We start from the raw sequence: 26197 nt of genomic DNA, 5'->3' as shown, positions 1-26197 counted from the left end.
TTTCTGAAAATATATGGGTTGAAATTAGAAATACGAAAGGGGTGATCACCTTGATGAGATTGTACTATAGGCTGCCCAATAGTCAGAGCGAAATTGAGAAGTAAATATTTGGAGAGATCTCAAATACATGTAAGAATAATAAGGTTGTCATAGTAGGGGATTTTAATTTTTCAAACAATTACTGGGACAGCCATGGTGTTAAAGGTTTAGATGGTGAAGAATTTCTTAAATGTGTTCAAGAAATTTTTTTTTTATCAATACTACCTACTAGAGAAGGAGCAAAACTTGACCTTCTCTTTGGAAATAAGGCAGGGCAAGTGACCAAAGTGTTAGTAAGGGAACATTTTGGGACTAATGATCATAATACTATAAGTTTCAAAATGGTGATGGAAAAGGATAAGTCTTCCATAAAAGTTAAATTTCTTAATTGGAGTAAGGCAAAATTTAAGGGTATGAAACAAGAGTTTGCAAAAATTGATTGGAGTAGACTGTTCATAGGTAAAGGGATGACTGACAAGTGGGATACCTTCAAAACTGCAATAACAAGAGTTCACAGGCATTATGTTCCTGTCAGAGTGAAAAGTAAGGCTGGGGAGATTAGGGAACAATGGAAGACTAAAGATATTGAGTTTCTAGTCAAGAATAAAAAGGAATCACATATTAGGTATAGACAACTAGGATGAACTGAATCTCTTGAAGTGTATAAAGGACGTAGAGGCATTCTTAAGAAGGAACAGGAAGGCAAAGAAGGGATATGAGATAAACTTGGCAGATAAGATAATCCAAAAAGATTCTACAAATAAATTAAGAGCAAGAGAACAATGAGAGAGAGAGTAGGATCACTTAAAGGTTAATGAGGTCACCTTTGTGTTGAACCTCAGCAGCTGGGAGAAATATTAAGTGAATATTTTACTGTTGAGACAGAAATGGAGGCTGGAGAACTCAGGGAAATAAAAAAATGATGTTTTGAAAACAGTTCTCATTACAGAAGAGGAAGTGCTGGAGGCCTTAGAAAACATAACGGTAGATAAATCTCCAGGACCTGATCAAGTGTATTCCAGGACATTGTTGGAACTTAGGGAGGCAATTGCAGGGACCCTAACAGAAATATTTGTATCATCTGTAAGCACAGGTGAAGTACCAGAGGACTGGAGGATGGCTAATGTTGTGCCATTGTTTAAGAAAGTCTGTAAGGTAAAGCCTGGGAACCATAGATCTGCGAGTTTGACATTAGTGGTGGTAAGTTGTTGGAGGTGATCCTGATAGCTAGGATTAATATGCATTTGGAGTGGCAAGGAATGCTTAGGAATAGTCAGCATGGCTTTGTGCAAGGGAAATCATGTCTTCCAAACTTGAATAAATTTTTTAATGAAGTAATCCAAAAGATTGATGATGGCAGAGAAGTAGATGTCATTTAGTTGGACTTTAGTAAAGCCTTTGACAAGATTCTGCATAGTAGACTAAATAGTAAAGTTAAATCACAAGGGATTCAGGGTGAGCTTGCCAATTGGATACAAATTTGGCTTTACAGTAGGAAACAGAGGGTGGTGGTGGAGGGATGATTTTTCAGACTAGTGGCCTGTGACCAGTGGTGTTCCACAGGGATTGGTACTGGATCCACTTTTATTCATAATTTATATAAATGATTTGGATGAGAATATAGGAGGCATAGTTAGTAAGTTTGCAGAGGACACCAAAATTGGTGATCTAGTGGATAGTGAATATGGTTATCTAAAATTACAAAGGGATTTATATCAATTAGGTCAATGGGTTGAGAAATGGCAGATGGAGTTTAATTTGGATAAAATGTGAGGTATTGCATTTTGGTAATAGAAACAAGGACAGGACTTATACAACTAATTGTAGAGCCCTAGGTAGTGTTGTAAAACACAGAGACCCAGAGGTTCATGTACATAATTCTTTGAAATTTGCATCACAGCTAGACAGGGTGATTAAGAAGGCATTTTTGCACATTTTCCTTCATTGCTTGGACCTTTGAGAATAGGAGCTGTGACATCATGTTGAGGTTGTACAGGACATTGGTGAGGCTTATTCTGGAGGACTGTGTTCAGTTCTGGTCACCCTGTTATGGGAAGGATATTATTAAACTGGAGAGAGTTCAGATTTACCAGGAATAGAGGGCTGGAAATATAAAAATAGACTGGAAAGACTGGGACATATTTCACTGGAGTGTAGGAGGTTGAGGACTGATCTTATTGAGGTTTATAAAATTATAAGGGGTATAAGATAGGGTGAATGACAAGGGTCTTTTAAATAGGGTGGGAAGAGTTCAAAACTAGTGTACATATATTTAAGGGGAGACAAGAGAGATTTATAAAGAACAAGAGAGGCAACTTTCTTTTTTAAACAGAGAGGGTTCCTGTGTGGAATGAAGTGGTGGATGCAAGTATAGATACAATGTTTAAAAGACATAAAGAGATGTTTTTGAAGAGGAAAGGTTTGGAGGGAAATGGGCCAAGTGCAGGCAGATGGGGACTAGTTTAGTTTGGAAACGTGGTTGGCATGGACTGATTGGATCAAAGAGTCTGTTTCTGTGCTTTATTACTCTATGACTTTATTTATGAAGGCCAACTGAATGTTATGCTGAGATAGCAGGGGAGAAAAAAAAGACATTTAAATTTGTTGTGTAGTGATAAATTGTATATAATTCTATATTTTCATAAATAAAGAGTTCTTTTTCCCTACACAGATATTTTGCATCCTACTTTACACTGCTAACTTACACCACAGTGACCTGATTACTGATGCAGTTTCCTTCACTCTCAGAAACTCCTACACAAACATACAAATTAAGAGCAAGATCAGGCAGCACGTCCCTCCTTGCCTTACAAAAGGTTGCTCGATTCCCTGGCTATACAGCTGTGAGGATCATGGCAGTCAGCTTGTTGTGCAGGGATCCAATAGGCCCTGCTTACGATTGAGCTACTTGAATTTCAGTAGCAATTAGAACAGGAAGTGGATCATGCATCTAGCTAAGAGACTAAGAATTCAGAGGAAGGTGAGATTCCTCCAATATTGCATGGACCATCAACATTCTGTTAAGACTGTTTAATCCTAAGGATGGTGTCCCAGTGGCTGGGCAGGCTGTTATCACTGATTCCATTTAGCCATCAATCTGCCACCCATGAGATAGTCCTGTTCAGGCATCTGAGCTGCTCTCTCGTCACTACCAGGAAACAAATGTCACTGCACAGGATATCCTGTATCCATTTGCTGCATTGCACGTACACCAGGGGAGTCACCATCAGGTTGGCCATTTTTTTGTGACAGTTTGTCATGTGTTCCCAAATCCAGGACATTGTGGAGGTCATGACCACTGTAGACTGCTCCACTTAGAAGATGTAGCTTTGCAATGTTTCAGGGGACTTAGCCAGCTACATTTCTGTGACTGCAGGATCAAATTGGCCTGTGGCACATGAGTCAGCATGTGTGGTTGTCATGACTTTCCTTGTTATGAACTTTATGTTAAATTGTGCTGGTGAGGAGAAGGTTTAGATTAGATTAGGTTAGATTACTTACAGTGTGGAAACAGGCCCTTCAGCCCAACAAGTCCACACCGACCCTCCGAAGAGCAACCCACCCAGACCCATTCCCCTACGTTTACCCATTCATCTAACACTACAGTCAATTTAGCATGGCCAATTCACCTAACCTGCACATTTTTGGACTGTGGGAGGAAAGCAGAGCACCCGGAGGAAACCCACACAGACACGGAGAAAATGTGCAAACTCCACACAGAGAGTTGCCTGAGGTGGGAATTGAACGCGGGTCTCTGGCGCTGTGAGGCAGCAGTGCTAACAACTGTGTTACCATGCTGCCCACTTGGCACAGGTTTGGTGGCCTAAATGTCATTTTCTATTTAACTGTCTGACAAGCCATGTCACATTGCACTAGGGCCTCAAGAGGTTCCTGAAACCTTTATCACCTCCTTTGTGGCGGGGATAGGTCTGGGAGCCTGAAATGTGCTGTGACCTGTGAAAGGGAAGGCATTGAGATGGGTGTAATCGCTGAGAAGATGTGAATGGGACAGAGGGGTATAACAGGTGAATTCTTGCTATGGTGACCTGCAGAACTGTTTGAGATGCTGCATGGTATGTTTAAAAGTCTGTAACATTCAGCAGTGAGCAGCAAATAACAAGTATAGCATAGTGCTGAAAGAATTGAATAGAATGACAACGTTGACAACTAAATAGTCCTTATAATTTAAGGGTTACATCTCACCTTCAGCGACCTCTCAGAATAGTCTCAGTTAAGATCAAGACTCCCTGGTGGTCTAGTGGTTAGGATTCAGCGCTTTCACTGCCGCGGCCAGGGTTCAATTCCCGGTCAGGGAACGGGTGCTTTCTGGGGTGGCACAGAGGCTCAGTGGCTAGCAGTGCTGCCTCACAGCACCAGGATCCCAGGTTCAATTCCAGCCTCGGGTGACCGTCTGTGTGAAGTTTGCACATTCTCCCCATGTCTGCATGGGTTTCCTCCAGGTGCTTCGGTTTCCTCCCACAGTCCAAAGATGTGCAGGTTAGGTGATTTGGCCATGCTAACTTGCCCATAGTGTTAGGTGCATTAGTCAGAGGGAAATGGGTCTGGGTGGGTTACTCTTCGGAGGGTCGGTGTGGACTGGAAGGGCCTGTTTCCACACTGTAGGGAATCTAATCTAATCTTTCACATATTTGTGCTTTTAACTGTACTATATTGGACAGATCCCTGATCTCATCCCAGCATAAAGCTCGGTCTGCACCCATTTAGTAAGGCATTTGATAAGGTTCCCCATGGTAGGCTTATGCGGAAAGTCAGGAGGCATGGGATAGAGGGAAATTTGGCCAATTGGATAGAAAACTGGCTAACCGGTCGAAGTCAGAGAGTGGTGGTAGATGGTAAATATTCAGCATGGAGTCCAGTTACAAGTGGAGTTCCGCAGGGATCAGTTCTGGGTCCTCTGCTGTTTGTAATTTTTATTAATGACTTAGATGAGGGAGTCGAAGGGAGGGTCAGTAAATTTGCAGATGATACAAAGATAGGTGGAGTTGTGGACAGTGAGGAGGGCTGTTGTCGGCTGCAGAGGGACTTAGATATGATGCAGAGCTGGGCTGAGGAGTGGCAGATGGAGTTCAACCCTGCCAAGTGTGAGGTTGTCCATTTTGGAAGAACAAATAAGAATGCGGAATACAGGGTTAATGGTAGGGTTCTTGGTCAGGTGGAGGAACAGAGGGATCTTGGGGTCTATGTACATAGATCTTTGAAGGTTGCCACTCAGGTGGATAGAGTTTGTAAGAAGGCCTATGGAGTATTATCGTTCATTAGCAGAGGGATTGAATTCAAGAGTCGTGAAGTGATGTTGCAGCTGTACAGGACTTTGGTTAGGCCACAGTTGGAGTACTGTGTGCAGTTCTGGTCGCCTCACTTGAGGAAAGATGTGGAAGCTTTGGAGAGGGTGCAGAGAAGATTTACCAGGATGTTGCCTGGAATGGAGAGTAGGTCGTACGAGGATAGGTTGAGAGTTCTTGGCCTTTTCTCGTTGGAACGGCGAAGGATGAGGGGTGACTTGATAGAGGTTTATAAGATGATCAGAGGAATAGATAGAGTAGACAGTCAGAAACTTTTTCCCCGGGTACAACAGAGTGTTACAAGGGGACATAAATTTAAGGTGAAGGGTGGAAGGTATAGGGGAGATGTCAGGGGTGGGTTCTTTACCCAGAGAGTGGTGGGGGCATGGAATGCGCTGCCCGTGGGAGTGGTAGAGTCAGATTCATTGGCGACCTTTAAGCGGCATTTGGATAGGTACATGGATGGGTGCTTAATCTAGGATAGAAGTTCGGCACAACATCGTGGGCCGAAGGGCCTGTTCTGTGCTGTATTGTTCTATGTTCTATGTTCTATGTTCTATTTGAGACTTACAAATTTTATCTGGAACACATTCCAGCCTCCAAAATGCAAAAGCTTGGAGAAAAGTCAGTTCAGAGCTGAATTCATATTTCAGAAGCCACAAACAGATCTGAGCATGCTTTCCCATCTCTAAAAGAAAGTTTGGGCCATTATGCTAAGTTTATTTAGAACTTACATTATAGGTCTGATTGCCACTTTATAAAAGAAAATAAGAAGGTATCGAAAGGTTTGCATGGATGATACAAGAACTAAGAAGATATACCAATCACGAAAGATTGACTAAGTTGAGACTCTTTTCTCGAAAAAAGAAAAGTCAAACTTGACCTCATAGAGGTCTCTACAAAAATAAAAGAGTTAGGGATACATCCACTAATGGGAGAGACTAAAATTAGGGCCATAGATATAATATAGCTACAACAATAACACCATAAATTAATTCTAGAGTTTTTTTTGTCCAAAGAGCAGTTAGAAAATAGAACTCCCAAACACATGCTGTTGAGGGGAATAACATAGATATATATAATGGGAAGGTAGTTAAACACAAGAAAAAGGGTTCTACAGATATGTTGAAAGAAAATGGATGAAGTTGAGTATCACATGGATCATAAACAATAGTGGTGACCTGTTGGTTTGCAGGGCCAGTTTCTTGCTGTATATTCTATGTCATTTTTTTGTAATACACATCAGATGAAATAACAGGGTGGTTAAAAAAACATTAGGCACGCTATACTCAGTCCTTTAAGTATAGGAGGTGGGAAGTCGTGCTGAAGTTGTACGGGACATTGGTGAGGCCTTTTCTGGAATACTGTGTCCAGTTCTGGTCACCCAGTTATAGGAAGGATATTATTAAGCTGGAGAGGGAGCAGAAGAGATTTACCGGGAAGTTGCTGGATTTGGAAGATTTGAGTTATAAAGAAAGACTGGATAGGCTGAGTTTTTTTTCACTGGAACATAGGAGGTTGAGATGAGACCTTATAGAAGTTTATAAGATAATGAAGGATATAGATAGGTTTCTTTTCCCTATGATGGGGGATTTCAAGACTAGGGAATACATCTTTAAGGTGAGAGGAGAGCGATTTAAAAAAAGACATGAAGAGCAATTTTTTTTACACAGAGGTTGGTTCGTGTGTGGAATGAATGTCCTGGGTAAGTGTGGATGTGGGTACAGTTACAATGTTTAAGAGACATTTGGATAAGTACATGAATAGGAAAGGTTTGGAGGGATATGGGCCAGGAGCAGGCAGGTGGGACTAGTTTATATTGGGATTATGTTCGGCATGGACTGGGTGGACCGAAGGATCTGTTTCCGTGCTTCATGACTTTATGGCTCTATGAAAGAAGTCGAGGCATACATTTAATATAACTAAAAAATAATTCAAAAGGAAATTGTAAAATAATCTTTCAACAGAAGGTGGTTAGAAAAACAATCTCTGTCAAAAACTTTGTCAAAGCAGATTCTAAAAATATCTTTGAAACAGAATTAGATTGTTATGTTAGAAAGGTGTATATTGCTAGGTAATGCGAGCAAGTGGGAGAGTAGGAGTAAACTAAATGCTCTGTGTGGTCAAAATAGTATTTCAGAGTGCATGGGTAGAATGGATATTTTTGTGCTATCATATTCAATTCTATTCATTAATTAAGGTAAGGGAACTAAAGCTTGATCATATGGGGTGTGTGTCCTATAATATGTGGGAACTCATGAACACTATTGCTGACCTACACAACCATGTGGAGGAGATGCCACCTGCTGCAGGATTTGGAGGTTAAGCAGGAAGTAGGGTCACTATGACACATCTGCAAGGCTGAAGACCATGTTGATGGTACATTTAGAAAGGTGGTCATACAACCTGAGCATTCAGGTAGATATAGAATGGCTGACCGCCAAAAAGCCTGACAGAACAAGACCCCAGGGGTCCTGCTTGCTAATCACTTTTCCATTTTGGATACTGGTGCAGATGTTAGTTGCTCAGAGGAATGCAGTCAGAGCCATGTTTGTGACACAATGAGTGACTCAACTGTAAAAGAGAGGAGAAAGAAGATAGCTATGAAGGATTCACTAGATAGGAACAGACAGATGTATCTGCAGCTGCAGATTTTACTCCAGGACGGGATGTTGCTTCCCAAGTGGTAAGGTCAAGAACTTCACAGAGTGATTGTGGAACATTCTTTTAGAGAAGGGTGACCAGACAGAGGTCATAGTCCACATTAGTACCAATGACGTGGCTAGGAAGTAGGATGTTGCCTGCTGTCAGAATTTAAGGAACAAGGCAAAAAAGACTAACAAGCTAGACGTCAAAAGTAGTAATCTTCAGATTACTCCCAGAGCCACGTGCAAGTGAGCACAGGCATAGGATGATAAAATGGAAGAATGTGTAGCTAGAAAGATGGTGCAAGAGGGAGCATTTTAGATTTTTTGAAGATGAATGAATTGGTGCAGTGAATGAAAAATGAAGTCTGTGAATGAAGTCTGAATCAGAGTTACTGTGCATGTGTCTGAATGCAGTGAGAACAGCAAATAAGTTACAGTTACAGGTGATGTTTGTCATGTGGAATTATGCTATTGTGGGAATAACGGGGATCTGAGTCAAAAAAAGGGCAGTATTAAGTGTAAATTCCTTGGTACGAGGTGTTCAGAAAATACAGGAAAGAAGAAAAGGAGGACAGGAACAATGCTGGAGAAAGTGGAAGCTGTTAGTGACAAAATCAAATTGGATAGAGTTAAGTAATAAAAAAGTGGAATTACAATTGCTCAGTGTAGTCTGTAGACCACCAACTAGTAGGAAGAATGTAGAAGAACAAATTTGCAGAGAAATTACAGAGAAGTGTTAATGTTTTAGAGTTGTTATAATGGGGGTATTTAATTACCTGAACATAAACTGGAATAATGTAAACTGAGCAGGAAGGCAAACCTTAAATGTAGCTTGCATCCATAGCCAGTTGTCTCTGCTCTTAACCTGGATTGTTCTGTCCGTCTCTCAAAGAATCTACTTCCCCAGATGAAAATCTTATCTTTCAGACTAATGACTTGCTTGGATCAGATTTACAGGGCTAGGGCCTGTCCCATCTCTATGCATCCAACCTGGGAATGAAAAACAGGGCCTCTATGTCTAAAAATCCTTTCATTTTAAAAATATTTTTATATTCTTGGCTAATTTTATCTTATTCTTCTGTACATGACTCCCTTTTGAAAGCTAGCTTTCAGTGCCTATCCAAAGGTAATTGTTCAGTTATTTGCAGTGCATGGTGACAGATTGATTAACCACAGGATCATCACAAATAAGCCTGAACTTGTCACTCAATGTGCACTCTGAGCGACAATTGTTAAGTTGCAATCAGGAGCAGGCTGATTTTCCATCTCAATATCCAACTATACTGAGTCACATCGCCTTCTTCCCTTACCTATTTCTGTGCAGTTTAGTAATGCCCTAGGAGCGTGAAATGTGCAAACCTCAACATCAAAGTTTTGCATGTTAATTTCTGCCTGAAACCAATTTATACAGAAATAACGAGCACAGATATCTGACTGTATTATTTTCCTGAAATGAGGTCTGACAGTTCTCTATTCACAGGATTTGCAACATATTCAAATTATTTCTTAATTACTAATGATTTCTTCTTCACTTGGAAGGGGTGCTTAACTAATTAGGTTTTGTTTTCTCCTTTTCAAATGGAAATTCATACAAGAAATCCAGTTACTAACTTCCTTCATGCTATTGAAATAGATTACTCTTCTATTGCTCTTGAAAATAAATAATAGTAATTCTCTTTACATAATTTATAGTATGGAGATATTGCTTGCTATCACATTTTAAGACTTTCCTTTTCATGTTCTGTAAATTGAAGCTTGTTTCATGATGTTATTGGCTGCTTTTTCAATCTTGATGTTCATCACATGCATTTTTTTCCCACTGTGTTCTCTTTACTGGCATTTGACTGCATTTTGATTTTAATTCCGGGAAAACACTTACACATTGGTTAGGTTTCACTCTAATACCCTAAGGAATCAATAACAAAATCAAAAAAAGCTATTATCATAACATAAAGGACTATTTAATGATTATTAGAATCCCTACAGTGTACAAATGGGCTATTCTGCCCTACAGGTCCATGTTGACCCTTTGGAGAGTAACCCATCCAGAGCCATTCCCCTACGTTTATCTCTAACTAATGCACCTAACCTACACATTCCTGAACACTATGGGTAATTTTAGCAAGGCCAATTCACCTAAACTGCACACCTTTGGATTGTGGGAGGAAACCAAAGCACCTGGAGGAAACCCACGCAGACACAGGGAGAATGTGTAAACTCCACACAGTCACCTGAGTCTGTAATCAAACCTGGGTCCTTGGCACTGTGAGGCAGCAGTGCTAACCACTGAGCCAACATGCCACCCAATGAGATAACAGTAGGTATTAAAGATTTAATTCATTGCCACAGAAGGCTGTGGAGACCAGGTCATTGAGTATATTTAAGACTGAGATAAATAGGTTCTTGAGTATCAAGAAGATTGAGGCTTACAGGGAGAAAGTGGGAGAATGGGGTTGAGAAACTTATCAGCGGTGATTGAATGGCAGAGCGGACTTGATGGGCTAAATGGCCTAATTTCCGCTCCTATGTCTTATGGTCTTATTCCCTCTTGTATAAATAGATGATACAAAATAGAACTCCTAAATTGGAAGTGGCTAACTTAAAAGGGATGAAAAGTTTTCCAGCCAGAGTAAAACCGAACCAACATCCAATGGAAAAGGCTAATCTTTAAGGAAGAGATAGTTAATGTACAAGTTGGATACATTTTAACAAGACAGAAATACAGGAGAACCAAAGCTTGGTGCTGTGGTTGATGAGCTAAATGATGAAATATAAAAGAAAATGCTTGATGCATATCAGGTAAATTATTCAAGTTAGAAGTAAGCCAAATACACTTGGTTGAGAGGAGAAGTCAAGAGGAAAATAAAATTGGAAAAGAGAGAATGTAAGATAGAATAGCAGCTAACATAAAAGGCTTGTAAATAGTCAGCAGGTGGTAATGCCTAGGGTGATGCATTTTAAGGACAAAGAAGTGCAAAACCAATGTAATTATTGAGTACTTTGATTTGTTGAGAAGAAAGAGGATGTTGATATCAGTTGAAGTGGAGATAGGAGTTAAAGCCAGGTGGAAGGCTGAACTGTTAAGAGGATGCAGAGATGCTTCAGTGTGATTTGGATAAGTTGAATGAGCAGACAAAAGCCAGATGAAGCATAATGTGAGCTTATCCATTTTGGTAGCAAAAATGGGCAGGCACATTATTAGCTGAATGGCAATAGATGGGAAAGGGGGAGGGGCAATGAAACATGGGTGTCCTTGTACACCAGTTGATGAAAGCAAGTGTGCAGGTGCAGCAGACAGTGATGTAGGCAAATATTTATGTTAACCTTTATAGTGAGAGGATTCAAGTGCAGGAGCAGGGATGTCTTGTTGCAATCATACAGGGCCTTGAATATCCTGTGCACTTTTCATAGAATCCCTACAGTGTGGAAGCAGACCATTCGGTCCATGAAGTCCACAGTGACTCTCCAAAGAGTATTCCTCCCACATCCAATCCCCCTAACCCTGTCCCTGTAACCCTGTATTTCATGTGGCTAATGCACCTAACCTGGACACTACAGGGCAATTTAGAATGCCAATCCAACTAACCTACAGATCTTTGGACTGTGGGAAGAAATTGGGGCAGCTGGAGGAAATCCATGCAGACACTATGACAATGTGCAAACTTCACACTGACAGAGGCTGGAATCGAACCTGGACCCCTGGCACTGTGAGGCAGCAGTGCTAACCACTTTGCTGATCATGTTCTCCTTACCTGAGGAGGTTCTAGCTATGGAGGGAGTGCAATAGAGGTTTCCTAGGATCCCTATAGTGCAGATAGAGGCCATTTAGGCCCATTAAGTTTGCATTGACCCGCTGAAGAGCAACCCACTAAATCCTAATAACCCCACATTTACCATAGCCTGCACATCCCTGACACCACAGGGACATTTACCATATCCAATTCACCTAACCTCCACACCTTTGGGCTGTGGAGGGAAACCAGAGCAGCTGGTGGAAACAAACGGAGCCACTGTGAGAAATTGCAAACGCCACACAGACAGTTGCCCAAGGCTGAAATCAATCCTAAGTCCCTGATACAATGAGGCAGCAGTGCTAACCATTGGATCACCATGCCCCCATTTACTGATGGCAAAAGTGAGTATTGCAGATGCTGGAGATCAGAGTCAGGAGTGTGATGCTGGAAAAACACACCAGGTCAGGAAGCACCTGAGGAGCAGGAAAATCGATGTTTCGGGCAAAAGCCCTTCATCAGGATGAATGTGGGCTTTTGCCCAAAATGTCCATTTTCCTATCCTCGGATGCTGCCTGACATGGTGTGCGTTTCCAGCACCACACTCCTGGCTCCATTTACTGATTCCTGACAGCAGAAAGGATTGATCAGGCAATGCTTTAAAATGGTGCACATAGACTTCCAGTGCCACACAATAGAATTGTGAGCAATATTTGAACTAATGGAAAAAAAGGATCAGCATGGACAGTGCATGGATTTTATTTGGGCAGGAAAAAGGTTTGTATGGGTTTCCCAGTGGTCAGTGTTGGGACCCTTGCTCTCCCAGATATATTAATTATTTAGGCCTGGGAACAGAGAACAATTACAAAATTGTGGAAGATATGAAGCTTGGAAGCATTGTAAACTGTGTGGGGTATAGTCTAGAATTTCAAAAGGACATACACTAGAAATTCAAGAGGACAATTGCTACAATAGTACAAGTGCCTGGTGAGACCACACCTGGAGTACTGTGTACAGTTTTGGTCTCCTTACAAGGAAGAATGTTCTGGCCATGGAGAGAATGCAACAAAGGTTTACCAGACTAATTTCTGAGATGGCACAACTGAGGAATAAAGAGAGACTGGATTGGATAAGAATATATTCAATGGAGTTATGGAGAATGAGGGGAGATCTTATAGAAACCTATAAAATTCTAAGTTAAAAATCACACAACACCAGGTTATAGTCCAACGGGTTTAATTGGAAGCACACTAGCTTTCGGAGTGATGCTCCTTCAACAGATGATTGTCAGGTGATTGTCAGGCAATCACCTGATGAAGAAGCGTCGCTCCGAAAGCGAGTATGCTTCCAATTAAACCTGTTGGACTATAACCTGGTGTTGTGTGATTTTTAACTTTGTACACCCCCAGTCCAACACCGGCATCTCTAAATCATGTATAAAATTCTAACATGACTGGACAGGTAAACATGTTCCTGATGACCTGGTCTAAGGATATAGTGTAGGCCATTTAGGACTGAGATGAGGTGAAATTCCTTCACCCAGAGAGTGGTGAGCTTGTGGGATTTTCTGCTAAAGCAAGGTGTCGAGGCCAAAACATTGAATGTTTGCAAGAAGGAAATAGATATAGCTCTCACAGGTAAAGGGATCAAAGGACACATGGAGAAAGCTGGAACAGGGTACTGAGTTGGATGATCAGCCATAATCATACTGAGTGGCAGTGCATGAAGGGCCAAATCCTGCTCCTATGTGGATGAAATTCAAGACATAGAAGTGCGAGGATTTGGTAGGAAAAGCATGGAGAGACAAAATAAAATAAAAGATTCAATTCCAAAGGGGGTGCAAGAGCAGATGAACCTGGGTGCATAAGTGCATAAGCCATTAAAGTGGCAGGACAGATTGAGAGAGAAGTTTGTAAAACATACGGCATTGCAGGTTTTATTTAGAGGGCATAGAGTGTAACAACAAGGAAGGTATGTTGAGCTTAGATACAACATTAGTTTGGCCTCAGCAGAAGTATTGTATTGCCACTGGGTGGCACATGTTAGGAAGGATGTGAACAGATTAGAGAGAGTGGAAAATAATTCATAATTCTTGTAAATATAATTATAATTATAATTTATAATGAATTTATAAGAATTATTCCAGGGATGAAGAATTTCAGTTGTGAAGATAGATTGAAGAAACTGGGACCAATCTCTTTGGAGAAGAGAAGGCTGAAGCACCCAAAATTATGGAAGTATGGACAAAGTAAATAGTTCATGCATTTTGGAAGGTCAGGTACAGGTGAAAATTATACAGTGAATAGCAGAACCCATAGGAGTATTGATATGCAGAAGGATCTGGATGTGCAGGTCCATAGATCACTAAAGTTGGCAGCGCAGGTTGATAAGGTAGTAAAAACGACCTACAGCATGCTTGCCTTCATTGGAAGGGGCATTGAGCTGCAGCTTTATAGAACTTCAGTAAGGTCACAGTTGGAATATTGTATACAGTTCTGGTCACCAGACTGCCAGAAGAATGTTGATGCTTTGGAGACAATACAGAAAAAGTTTACCAGGACATCGCCTGGTATGGGGGATTTTAGTTATGAGGAAAGGTTGGATAGATTGGGTTTATAGTCACTGAAATGCAGGAGATTGAAGGGCAACATGATAGAAGTTTATAAGATTATGAATGGCATGGATAGAGTGGGAAGTATGAGTTTTTTTCCGAGGGTGGAGAGGTCAATTACTATGGGACTCAGGTTCAAGGTGCCGGGGGGGGGGGGGGGGGGGGGGGGGGGGGAGTTTAAAATAGATATGTGAGGCACATTTTTCACACTAAGGGTGGTAAGTGTCTGGAATTCTCTGCCAGAGCAGGTGTTGGAAGCAGACACAATAGCAGCATTCAAGAAGCACTTGGACAAATGCATGAACTGGAAGGGTCGAGAGGGATACTGATCCTGTAAGTGAAGTCAGTTTAAGTATGGAAGGGCAGTGCAGGCTTGGAGGGCTGAAGGGCCTGTTCCTGTGCTGTATTGTTCTTTGTTCTTTGTTCTAAATGTTCTCACTTGTGAACAGGCAAGCATAGATTTAAAGTTATTAATAAAAGAAGCCAAAATAATATGAGAAGTGATAAGTCAGGCCAAGTAAGGACAGACCTTCTTCTCTAAAGGGGATTGAAAAAGGTGGGTTTTCATGACAATCAATGATAGTTGTTACATAGACAGTTAACTACCTTTAATCCAGCTTTATTAATTAAATTCCACCAGCACCATGATGGGATTTGAACTCTTATCCTCTGAGCATTAACCTGGGCTAAGAGATTATTAGGCCAATGATATTACCATTATATTCCTGCCTCTTCGTACCAATTGGCTTTTATCTGATAACAGGCCCAATAGTGGAATAGTGGAATGAGGCCCTTAATTGATCACTTACTGTCCATTTTTGGGCACAAAGCAAGGGTCATCCTCAACACTTTCCATCCTGATCATGATCACATAATGATGTGTATCGGGGTGTGGGAGGAAAAGAGAGAGGTGGGACAGTGAATGGGTAACTACACTGCACTTTCTTACTCAACCTGCTTCCCAGCCCACTATGGGTGAGCATTAAAGTCCACCTTTCTGCACAGATCCTGCTTGACCTGCTGAGTGTGACTTACTTTTCTCTTTTTATTTCAGGTTTCCAGCATTTTAATTTTCTAAAACAAAATTTAAATGTTAATTTACTTACTATTTCTAAAAAGTACTAAGCAGTATTGAGGAACAGTCATAAGTTCCTAAATTGGATATTATGATTGCAGCATTTGCCCTTAGACTGAAACAATCAGTGTGTCATTTCTTACGTCAGTGTCTAATATACTTTCTTCTTGCAAGTTATATCAAAGAACAATAAATACTGCACATACCTTGCATTTATTAGGTATTGTGCCAGGCTAATATTAGCAGGAGATCCTGTGATGGTAATCTGTCGCTCTGTGGAACCTTCTGTTGCATTGGCAATCTTGATCTGTGCTCCTGACATCTGCCTGATTTCATTTATTTTGCTCCCTTGTCTGCCAATGATACATCCTATTAACTTAAATAGAAGAAAAACAGAAAGACATTTAATTGGTTGTTCCAGTAGACTTCCAGAAACAGCTAATGATAAATTAATAACTGTATTTGAAATCTATTTCTGCTGTGTACATAGTAATTGAAAAGCACTGCACAAGAAAGAACTGCATAATATTGAACTTGCAAATTAATACACTTGACAAATTTCCTATTTAATAGATCATACGTAAGTACATTTCAAAGCAGGATCAGAACATGGAGCAGGCCGTTCACCTGCCAGAAACGTAAGGTGGATATGGAATCTAGTTTCATTAATCTTCCAAAAAGTTTTAAATCCTGGGGAAGTGAGAGCTTTAAACAAGCAAGTGTTCTGCCTTTCCCTCTGCATCAAGTTTGGGGAAGCATCCTGGTATTCCTAATCAGCCCCAAGACATGCCCCTTTCAAGTCTCAAGAGCAGCTGTTGACCATTCCATCTTCTGAAGGTCGATCATAGCATGTGATGCTGAAGCACCATTCTAGCCCTGGGAATTCTGTCCTATGTAATTGACTTTGTAAATGACCTATTTGACTCAGAGAACCAAGAGACCTGCACATCATACTTATAGTGGTGAAGCAAGCCCCTAACTTACTGTTAATTTATGTTGGACCTTTACATTTAGCAATGATACTTCAAACCATTTATTGTACAACTGCTACAGAAATTATAATTTTACCCTCCAATAAGTGTAATGTAGTAAATTTAATACAATATTGCAAGGATGTTTTAAATAGGAATACTAGATTTCCTTTAATTTGATTTGAGTTTTGGTCAGAATTGCTTTTTATGGCAGAGAATTCCACAGACTCACCTTCTTCCCCTTATCTTCATCCTAAATGGCCTACCTCATATCCTTATACCTAGAAGACTGTTTTTTTATTATTAAAAAAAACTCTTCCACAATTTTGCATCCTTTAAATATGTTTTGGAATTTTTAAAAAAATTATGGTTTGTGGGCATCTCTGGTTGGACCAGCATTTATTGCCCATCTCTTATGCACTTGAGGTGGTGGGGAGCTTTCTCCTTGAATTGCTGCAGACTATGTTCTGTAGGTAGAATCAGTGCCATCAGGGAGGGAGTTCCAAGATTTTGACCCAGTGATACTTAAGTAATGATAATGTATTTCCAAGTCAAGATGGTGAGTGGCTTGGAGGGGAATGTGCTGATGGTGGTATTCCATGTCTTTCTAACTGAAAGTGGTCATGAGTTTGGAAGGTACCGAACAAAATGGTTAGTTGAGTATAATGAGTCATTCTTAATCAGGACTCTTATATGAATGATGTGACAGTTATTAATCCCCTGCAACAACAGGTCAGAATTCTATGCTTTATAAATGAGATATGACTAAATGTTGGCAGGCTGTAATAGTCATTTAAAGGTCACAGTGCTGAGTGAGTATTAAAGGGCACAATCCTTACAGTACTTGCATCTCCAGTGAAGGATGTAACCCATGGAGTTGCAAATTTTTAATTAAGAAACCAGCGTATGCTTTTGTCTTCACAGCCTGTGCGGTCATTTGTTAGAGCAGATTGGCAGCCCTTGTATCTGATTTTTATTCCATAAGTTTCAATAGAATAAATACTATTCATATTCAATAAAGGGTGGTCGATGCAGTTGACCAAATTACCAATGAGGTGTTAAAAAAAAAGCAATTCACTCAGTAACTTTCAATTAAGTTTCAAGACTGTCGGTATTTAGGGGGAGAAAAAATTTGCTTTTAACTGCTTTCATTGGCTCACTGCCCTTTTGGAATACATAAGCATAGTGTAAATACGGTTCAGACATTCCAGACCAGAGCTGTGGCCTGAAATTCTGGGTGCTGCACCATCCTATTTAGCTTACTATGAAAATTCAGTTAGGGCAGAGGTGTAGAACAAGAAAAAAACCAGCTGCTGCTGCTGCAAAAAGGCATGTCTGGACGCATTTCTTTCTCAGTCCAAGAATTCCACCTAACAATGCCCTCTTTGTTCTAGTCGTTCACATGCCATTCAAAGCCCCAACCAGTACAATTGTAAGGCAGGTTAAAAACATCTATCTTTACCTAAACAATGGGCTTAATTATCATCTACATTCAGTGGAGGACAATCTATAATTTTATGTAACTGGCTAACATGATGGGCAGCTGGCGCATTCATGCTTTCAGCCTATTTTGAAAATTGCAACTTCAGGGGTTTCACAGCTATCTACCCACTAGTGGCAGGTAACAATTAGACTAAAGGGTCAATTCAAGACACTTCACATGCCATCTACAATTTTCCAGTCAGAATATGGGGCTCCAGTGAGGCCAAAGCCTTGGATAGAGATGCCATCCCATCAGCAGGGCAGGGGCTCACAACGCCCTATTTAATTTCTCTCTCACTACTGCCCAGCCTTAATTGCTAAAGGGTTATTGCAGCTACAAGTCTATGATGGGGGATTTCCCCTTCACAATTCTGTTCAGGCAGCTGTAGCCACATTTTACATTGAAATTTTAGCAAGTCTTCAGAGGTGCCCTTACAATTATCTTACCTATTTCAGCAGTTTCTGTCACTGATTGCAGTGCTGAAGGGCTTGTTATTACTCCTCCAGAGTTGGGAACTCATCCACCATCTTTGTTGGACAGAGCTCCCGTACAAGTGTCAGGTAATTACCATCATCAGTAGGAGACAAGCTACGTATATCCAATAGACATTCAATGGCACTAATTTCACTGAATCACTCATTCTTAACATCCTGGCAATTAGCATTTACCACAAACTGAACTGGATCATCATATAAATACTGTTGATATATGAGCAGGACAAAGGCTTGGAATTCTGTGGAGAATAACATACCTCATATCTCTTCAATGCCTGTTAATCATCCAAAAGGCACAAATTAGTACTATGATGGAATATTCTTCATTTGGCTGGATAACTACAACAACACTCAAGAAACCAGAATAAAGCAGCTAACTTGAATGACACCCCATTCACCACTTTCAATATCTACCCACTACAATCACTGATGCACAATGCTAGCAGTGTGTACCATCTACAAAATGGACTGCAATAATTCACCAAGGCTCCTCCAGCAGTACCTTCCAAACTCATAACCTTGAATACATTTAAATACAAGGAATGCAGAAGCTTAAGGACACCAGCACCTGCATATTCCAAGACAGACACTGTTCCTTCACTGTTTTTGGGGCAAAGTTCTGGAGCTCCCTTCCTAACAGAACTGTAGATGTCCCTACACATTAACAGTTACAGAAGATAGCTCAGCATCCTGTCCATTGGGCAAGTCAAGAGGAGCAATAAATGCAACATCTATGAAAGTAAAAAAGGCAAGTAGTGCAGAAACTTGACACTGAAGAGTTGATCAGCCATGATCTAGAATAGTGGAGCAAGCTCGGTCAGCTGAATGATTTACTCCTGTTCCCATGTTTCAATGCTTTAAGGGCAAATAAAATATTTTTTAAAAATAAATATTGAGAAATGCATACTCAATTTCTAGCTTTTAGTCCTCTTTAGTGAGGCTTCTTATGTCACTCTTCCAGATGAGTATTTGAATATAGATCTTTTTAGAATTGCCTCGGTGGGTGAAAATGGAAAATGGCGTTCCTTGGCCTGGAAAGCTAAAAAAAAGCTGATAAAAATACTTCAGCTGTAGAAATAATAGTTATGGTGTTTGATTTATCAAATATTTATGGGGACAAGGACACTTTGAGAATAACTGAAAGTTATATTGATCGTCATTCCCAGTGGTGTAGAGTACATTCAACAAAAAAAAGTGACCCAAAAAAGTTCAAGTGTTAAAGAGATGCTGGAAAGAAAATAAATCTCCAGGATAAAATGGAATGAAGTAAGTCATCAATTGTTGGATTGATTTGCAAGAAGGAATGCATCCATAGAGAGACTATTTGAGGTCCTATAAGAGAGATATCTAGTATTGTGATGTGGAATTTATAGAATATTGTTTTTTCTTTTGGTTTTTTCTGATTTGGTTTGAAATATTGTTTTCGTATTTTGATAAAGTTATAATTTAAATAAAAGAGGGGTATGTCTTAATAGTATATTAATTGCATAATTAAGAATATTTAGTTGGAGGGCATTGATTTATTGCTTTACCAGATAAGAACTTGGATTCCGATGCAAATTGCAATAGAGGTATATCATGTGATGTTTAGTTAATTTGGTTTATTGGTAATCAAAAGACAATAAAGTGAGACTTTTGGGGCTCTAGATGTTGGCTAGGGAGGAGTAAGGTGTTTATAATGTTGCATTGTGAATAAATCTAATATTAAATAAAAGATTGGTGCATGGTTTCCTACTTTTTCATCTTTGGAAATTCCAGAGGCTGCCACTAAATTGGCTGCTTCCTCCAAGATCTCACCCCACCAAGTTCCCAACCTGAATTTCACCCAGAGGTGGAATGGGACCCAGGAATGAAATTCCAATGTATGATATCCGCCAGTCAGATTTTAAAAAAAGTTTTAAATAAAATAGAAAATGCCTTCAAAGGTAAAATTATTTTTTGTAGGTTTTAGTATACAAACCCTCATTTTCTAAAGTTTCAATCATTTATTGTCATAATTTTGTTTCTCTTTCTAGTAAAACATGAGGTTATTAGTTTTATTTAAAAGCCCCATGTTAGAGAATAATTCTTATCATTCTTCCATTAAAGTGTCAATGTCAACCGTCAGCCAATTCAACTAGAGTTAATGTGAGCAACAAGCAAGGATTTATAGTCAAGTCTGTAAATACACATTTACTGTGATAGGGTTAGGGTCATTTCCTACCTTCCCTTCAAACTGTAAAACCTGCTCCCCGCAACTATTTTGCTCCTGCCCTAGTTTGGTTTCATGGATGTCAATGTCCCAGAGTATATATTTAGATGCTGTTTCTGATGTTTGAGTCTAAGTCATGAGTGTTGACAGTCATATCATAACCAAGCTTAATTCTTCATCAGATCCCTCTTAGCCATAGTCATTGTAAAGCAGTTGGAAGTAATATTCGTGGCATTTATATTCTACAGTAAACATTGTATTTGTGAATCAGCTATCATGTCAAAGGCAATTTCACCTGTGAAACAATTTCACAAGGTCACGCCATGTCTCTATTGTGTTCTTCTCCAATAAGACACTCCATAAAACTTTTTTCTGTAACCAATTGTTTGGCCATCTTCTGTAATATCTCATGTGGCTCAGTGTCATATTTTGTGGCTGACTAAGTTTAGACTATTCTGACATTAATGTAATAGATATTAAATAAAAGCAAGTAAAATTATCCTAACTTATTCTGTCCAGTGGGATGTGAAGTCTTCCTTCTGTGCTCATTACTACTTTAGCTGGATTTTCTTTTTAAATTGTTTCAGTCTGTGTACTTTAACTGTTCTAAACCAACCAAACATCTTTTGATCTAAGATAAAGATAACCACTTCTTTTGGTCTCTGTCAGAATTATCTTATAAATAACTAATGTAGCATCTTGGAAAACATGATTCTCAATTGGGGAAATATGCTGAGGGGAATACTTTAGGAGGGGGCCACCAAAGGATATAGAGAGCCTGAAGAGAGAGACAACAATACCTTGCCTGGTCACTAGCCTGCCATGCTTATTGATTGAGCTGGACACTTAATGCCAGCCTCTCCCTGTTGTGGTAAAATCCCAACAATGGCACCAGAAGGCCAGTGAGAGGCTCTCAATACTTCGCCTGTCATTAATAAAATTGCAGCAGGAGTGGGCATGGGTTGACAGGCAGCAAGAATGTACTACTGACAGTGTATCCAATTTTACAATACTCTCCATGTGCCATCCTATTCCCAGGGGTCTGCAAAATTCAGTACATGAAGTGAAAGCCTGGAGATGACAGTGGTACCCAAACACCTCATGACCTTGTCTTTCTAATTTGGTGTAGGTTACCAGTTTGGGATCTGTGCTGAAGAAGTTAATGATCTGCATTCTGTAGACAGCATACATCACAGCTATAAAATTCCTGTGGAGAGCAGGAATTATTATGAGGATCGCATTTTCGTATACAGTAATGAGCTTCTTGAATGTTACTCAAGATATGGAGTCATCCAGGGCAATGGAGGGTATTCATTCACACTTCTGCCCTATGCCTTTTCTTTCCTGGAAAGGGAAAGTAGGACAAGCACTACATACCACAGAATTCTCAGCTTTTGAACGACTTTAGTAGTTGCTCATTTATGTAGCTAGTCTCATACAATTCTTGCTTAATGATGATTCAGCCAAATCATTGTTTGATGCTAGTGCGATTCAATCTTAATAAGTAGTTAGGCTTTCTCTTGTTCAAAGTGGATGTGGTGCAGGTTTTACTGCATCGTTATTTCACTATCTGAGGAATTGCAAATGAAGCTGAATATACTGTGATCAGCAGCATTTCTGATATTATGTTAGTGGAAAGGTCATTATTGAAACAGTCAAAGGCACTGAGTCGATATTTACAGTAAGAAACGTCTGAGCAAGAGAAGAAGAAAAGTGGACCACTGTTTTTATTGAAGAATTATAACTAGGTCCATTTTGTTTATTGTACCTGATAAGGGCTGATTGGATCAGTTTTTGAGTTAGTAACATATCTGCACAAAATGTCTGCAGCAAAATTTTCACTAATTGCAAATTGTTTAAGTTGGTATATTGTACAATGAATCAATAGTCAGTGGTTGTATTAATTCTTTACAATATGCCACATTACACAGAAAATACATTTTTGCATATGGAATACATAATCAATAGTTTATTGAAAGATATTAGCATTAAACTCAGAGTTGATGCAAATGTTAATTTACTGCATCTCCAATATAACATTTGTTGAATTCCTTTCTTCCCTGAGAATAATCATTTCAGGACTGCAGGTGAATTTACTGACCCTTCCATTAATTTAACATTGCAGAATTCATCAAAATCTAACATTCTATTTCTTAAAAATGATGTATCATTAAGGATATTTAAAATTTAGTAGATGTTAAACAATATGTGAATTAGAAAGAAACACTCTCAAATCCATTATTTTTCAATATTTCAGCATACAAAAGTGAATCGTATTGGAAATAAATTGTATTTGCTGTACCATAATGACCACTAATTTATTTAAGATGAGGTTTTATTCAAATTAGAAACAGTTTTGATTAAGTGCATTGAATAAAATATTATTAACACTATGCTACATTGTAACTATCTATCAATTAATGTCAAGCACAGATTTATTCCTGGTTCCTTATTATTGACTTTCAATGTCAATGCTTACACCCACCACCCTGCAGTACCATAGAAATATAGGCTGCCGATAGTATTCAATTATTATATTTAGTTGACAGTCGTCATGTAGCTCTACTAAGTGTAAAAGTAAGATTAAGGAATAAAAAGAGAAGGCTGAGCCTTTAATCATATCAAAAAGTTATGTCATTGCACAAGATGCAAAATGAACTTTTGGGAGGTAGCTACAAAGTAGCTTCAGAAAACTTGGGTTTAACTGCTCAGCTTTCACTTCCTTAAAATCTTTGTTCTCTTTTTCAAATTTCCTCCCACCCTTCAACTATCCCAAACTTCTGTATTCCTCTAATTCTAGCTGCTTGAACTTCCTTGGATTTAACCGCTCCACCATTGGTGGCTGTTCCTTCTGTTGTCTAAGTCCTAAGCTCTAAAATTCCCTCCCTGCAAGTCTTCACTTGTCTCTCCTTTTTAAGGCACTCCACATGTTCTACTTATATGTACCTTTTGGTCATCTCCTTATGTGATATGGTATCTTATTTTGTTTTATAATGTTTCTGTGACATACCTTGGGATGCTTTATTATCTTAAAAGTTTTAAATACAGTGCAAGTTATTGATACTGACCAAAGTATAGACCTCCAATGAAATCCAATGTCATTTACACAGATATACTACAATTTCAAAATCCATTAAGGAACGCATACTTGTCTTTAGAATGTGCAGCGCCAAGCTAAGTTTTACATTAATATGTCAGTGACTTATTTATGGATTACTTTTCAAAAGCAACATACATAGTAAGTGATTTTATGGTTAAGATGAAATGTGTAACTCTGCAAGCTCAGCTCTAATCTATTTCAAAATATTCAAAGATATAACTCTATATTATTTTGACAGGTGGTCTTTCCGAAGGAAATTGTTTTTTGTTGTGACAACATGTACTGTCATGTTAGCAAGATTAAAAATGGGGCATGCAGATTATTGCAGTAGCTAACAAAAGAACACTCACATCATTTGGAATAGTGAACTCATGGGAACTGGTTTGACCAGTGGCATCCAATCCTGCTGCTGAACAGAATTAAGTATTTATTAATATCAAATTCCTAGTAAATATTCAATAAAGCGCTTCAAAATATTTAAGATATAATTTAAAAGATACCAGAGCAAAGCATAATTGATAGATCGAATGAAACAGCTGCAGAGCATATAACATATAGTACAGAAGAAAGGAAAATTGAATAATAAAGAGGAATGCAAAAATAAAAGGACAAACTAAATGTGAGGAGGAAACATTGTGATATGCAGGGAATATGGGCACAAAGATACAAGATGGTATAAGAACATTTCAGGAAAGAATTAAATGAAATACTGTGACAAGATTTAGCAAATGAAGACAAAAACAGATGAGAAAAAAAAGCTTAAAGAACTTTTTAACATTGCTAGTTTAGATTGATAAAACAGACAGTTGGTTTGCATTAAAGAAGGAATGGTTAAAAAGAAATTTCTGTTAAAAGAAACACAAATGAAACATAAATTACATCTAAAAAGCAAATTAAGCAGAAAGAGGATTCAGGAAATAGAAAGACTGATTTGTAGTTTTTAGTTCTGTCTGTAACAACGTTTTCATGTAACATGCATCAGATGTGAGTTAATGATAATATCAAAGTTTTGCTTATACAGAAACTTTTAATATTAAGGCAAAATGAAATGTAGGAAGGATGTTAAACAACAAGACATAATTATACAACATTGGAATTACTAACAGAAACATATTACATTTAAATGATGCTACAACGTACTGCTTTTTTTTTTAACAACAAAGCTATTAACAAGGGTACAAGACAACAATGAATAACCATTAATGACATAACTCATTACAAGGGTAATTATAAAAATTAGTCACAGTTAAACGTGACAACAGGAAACTTGGTCATTGACCACATTTAATTAAGTGATAAAATGACCATGGGAGATAAAGGTGTTTTGACAAAGGACATCCCCAGGGAGTCACGGGTACGTACCAGGGAAACCAGGGGTGGTCTGCCCAAGGGGAGTAAAAGGGGTATGCTGCATAGCCAACTGGTGAAGCTTGGTCAACTGCAGGGCAGGATGGGAAATTAGAGCTAACCAATCAAATGGAATTATATCAGAATACAGAAACCATCTTTCTTTAAAAACAGGATTAATTAATTATATTAAATACATACTTAAAATCAACCATAATTTTATTCTACTATTTAGAAATAAATGTGCTATGATTAATGACATTTTTTACTGTTATACATATAAGTAACTACTGTTAATTGTTAAATTATTATTTACATTGAAACGATTAACAAATTTTAAGATACTAATACAAAGCTAATAATTTGTATCTGGGCCAATGTACTTTCAAGCAAAAATAAATTACAGAACAAACTCCAAATAATTCACATTGAACTATGCATTACTCTGCTACACACAATTGAAACTACAGCAAACTCTCTTTCACTTATTAACAACAGAAAGTAAATACTGCCCAGAACAAATGAGAAAGGGCATTGATTGTAGTGCACAGGACTCACGTCAGGATGAGGAATTGCATACTGTCCCTGAACTGTGTATGCCTAAAACAAAAGGTTAAAACATGCAATTACATTTACCTATGCATTTTAAAATATTAAATTAAACCACAACAAAACCATAAAATATTACAAAGCCACTTAAAAGTGCCACATTTAAATTAAAGCATTAGTGTTGATTTCTTAAAGCACACAAAAATCTTTAAGTTAAAGGAATAGTTTGCCCTTTTAGCCAGATAGAGTTTTGGTCCAATTCCAGCTATATGCCATAGATTTTTTTTGTTTTACTTTTCTCTCCTGTAGACTCTAATTTCTATTGCAGTGGGATTCCATCAGAGTCAGTATGACTGAAGTACGGTGTGTAAATGGCTATTTATCGTAGGTAAGTCTGCAAATTGAGTGGTTTTTCACCTGGGAAACCAGGAAGCTCAGTCATGATTCCTCCTATCCTAACTCGAAGCCCATGCACCAGGAATCACAACACAATAATCCAGAGCTGCAAGTTTATTTCTCCATCTCAAAGTTGGGGATACCGTGTCCACTTGCACCCCTTGTGTCATCACAGCTGTGAGTAGTTAACTCATCACAGATCCAAGATTTTATATGGAATCTCCTAGTCAACTTAGAAAAACTGACAAACGTTGGAATC

The 26197-nt window shown here is 38.9% G+C and overlaps 1 protein-coding gene across 15 annotated transcripts in view; it reads right to left on the bottom strand.

Annotated features, from left to right (window-relative positions):
* LOC140480572 (poly(rC)-binding protein 3) overlaps positions 1-26197 on the bottom strand; it is a 295539-nt gene that overhangs the window by 15010 nt on the left and 254332 nt on the right. For 13 of the 15 annotated variants that reach the window (XM_072575588.1, XM_072575589.1, XM_072575587.1 and 10 more), the window contains 4 exons: positions 25552-25593; positions 25009-25084; positions 23997-24055; positions 15614-15783 (listed from right to left, as the gene is read on the bottom strand). In XM_072575588.1, coding sequence (XP_072431689.1) covers positions 15614-15783; positions 23997-24055; positions 25009-25084; positions 25552-25593 — 347 coding nt within the window. Of the gene's footprint in view, positions 1-5725; positions 9897-15613; positions 15784-23996; positions 24056-25008; positions 25085-25551; positions 25594-26197 lie in introns of those variants that run through there. The other 2 variants (XM_072575597.1, XM_072575590.1) reach the window with 2 other exon arrangements.

Source organism: Chiloscyllium punctatum, chromosome 8, assembly GCF_047496795.1.
Source record: "Chiloscyllium punctatum isolate Juve2018m chromosome 8, sChiPun1.3, whole genome shotgun sequence".
Taxonomy (NCBI): Eukaryota; Metazoa; Chordata; class Chondrichthyes; order Orectolobiformes; family Hemiscylliidae; genus Chiloscyllium; species Chiloscyllium punctatum.
This window is presented reverse-complemented; position numbering and strand designations above follow the sequence as displayed.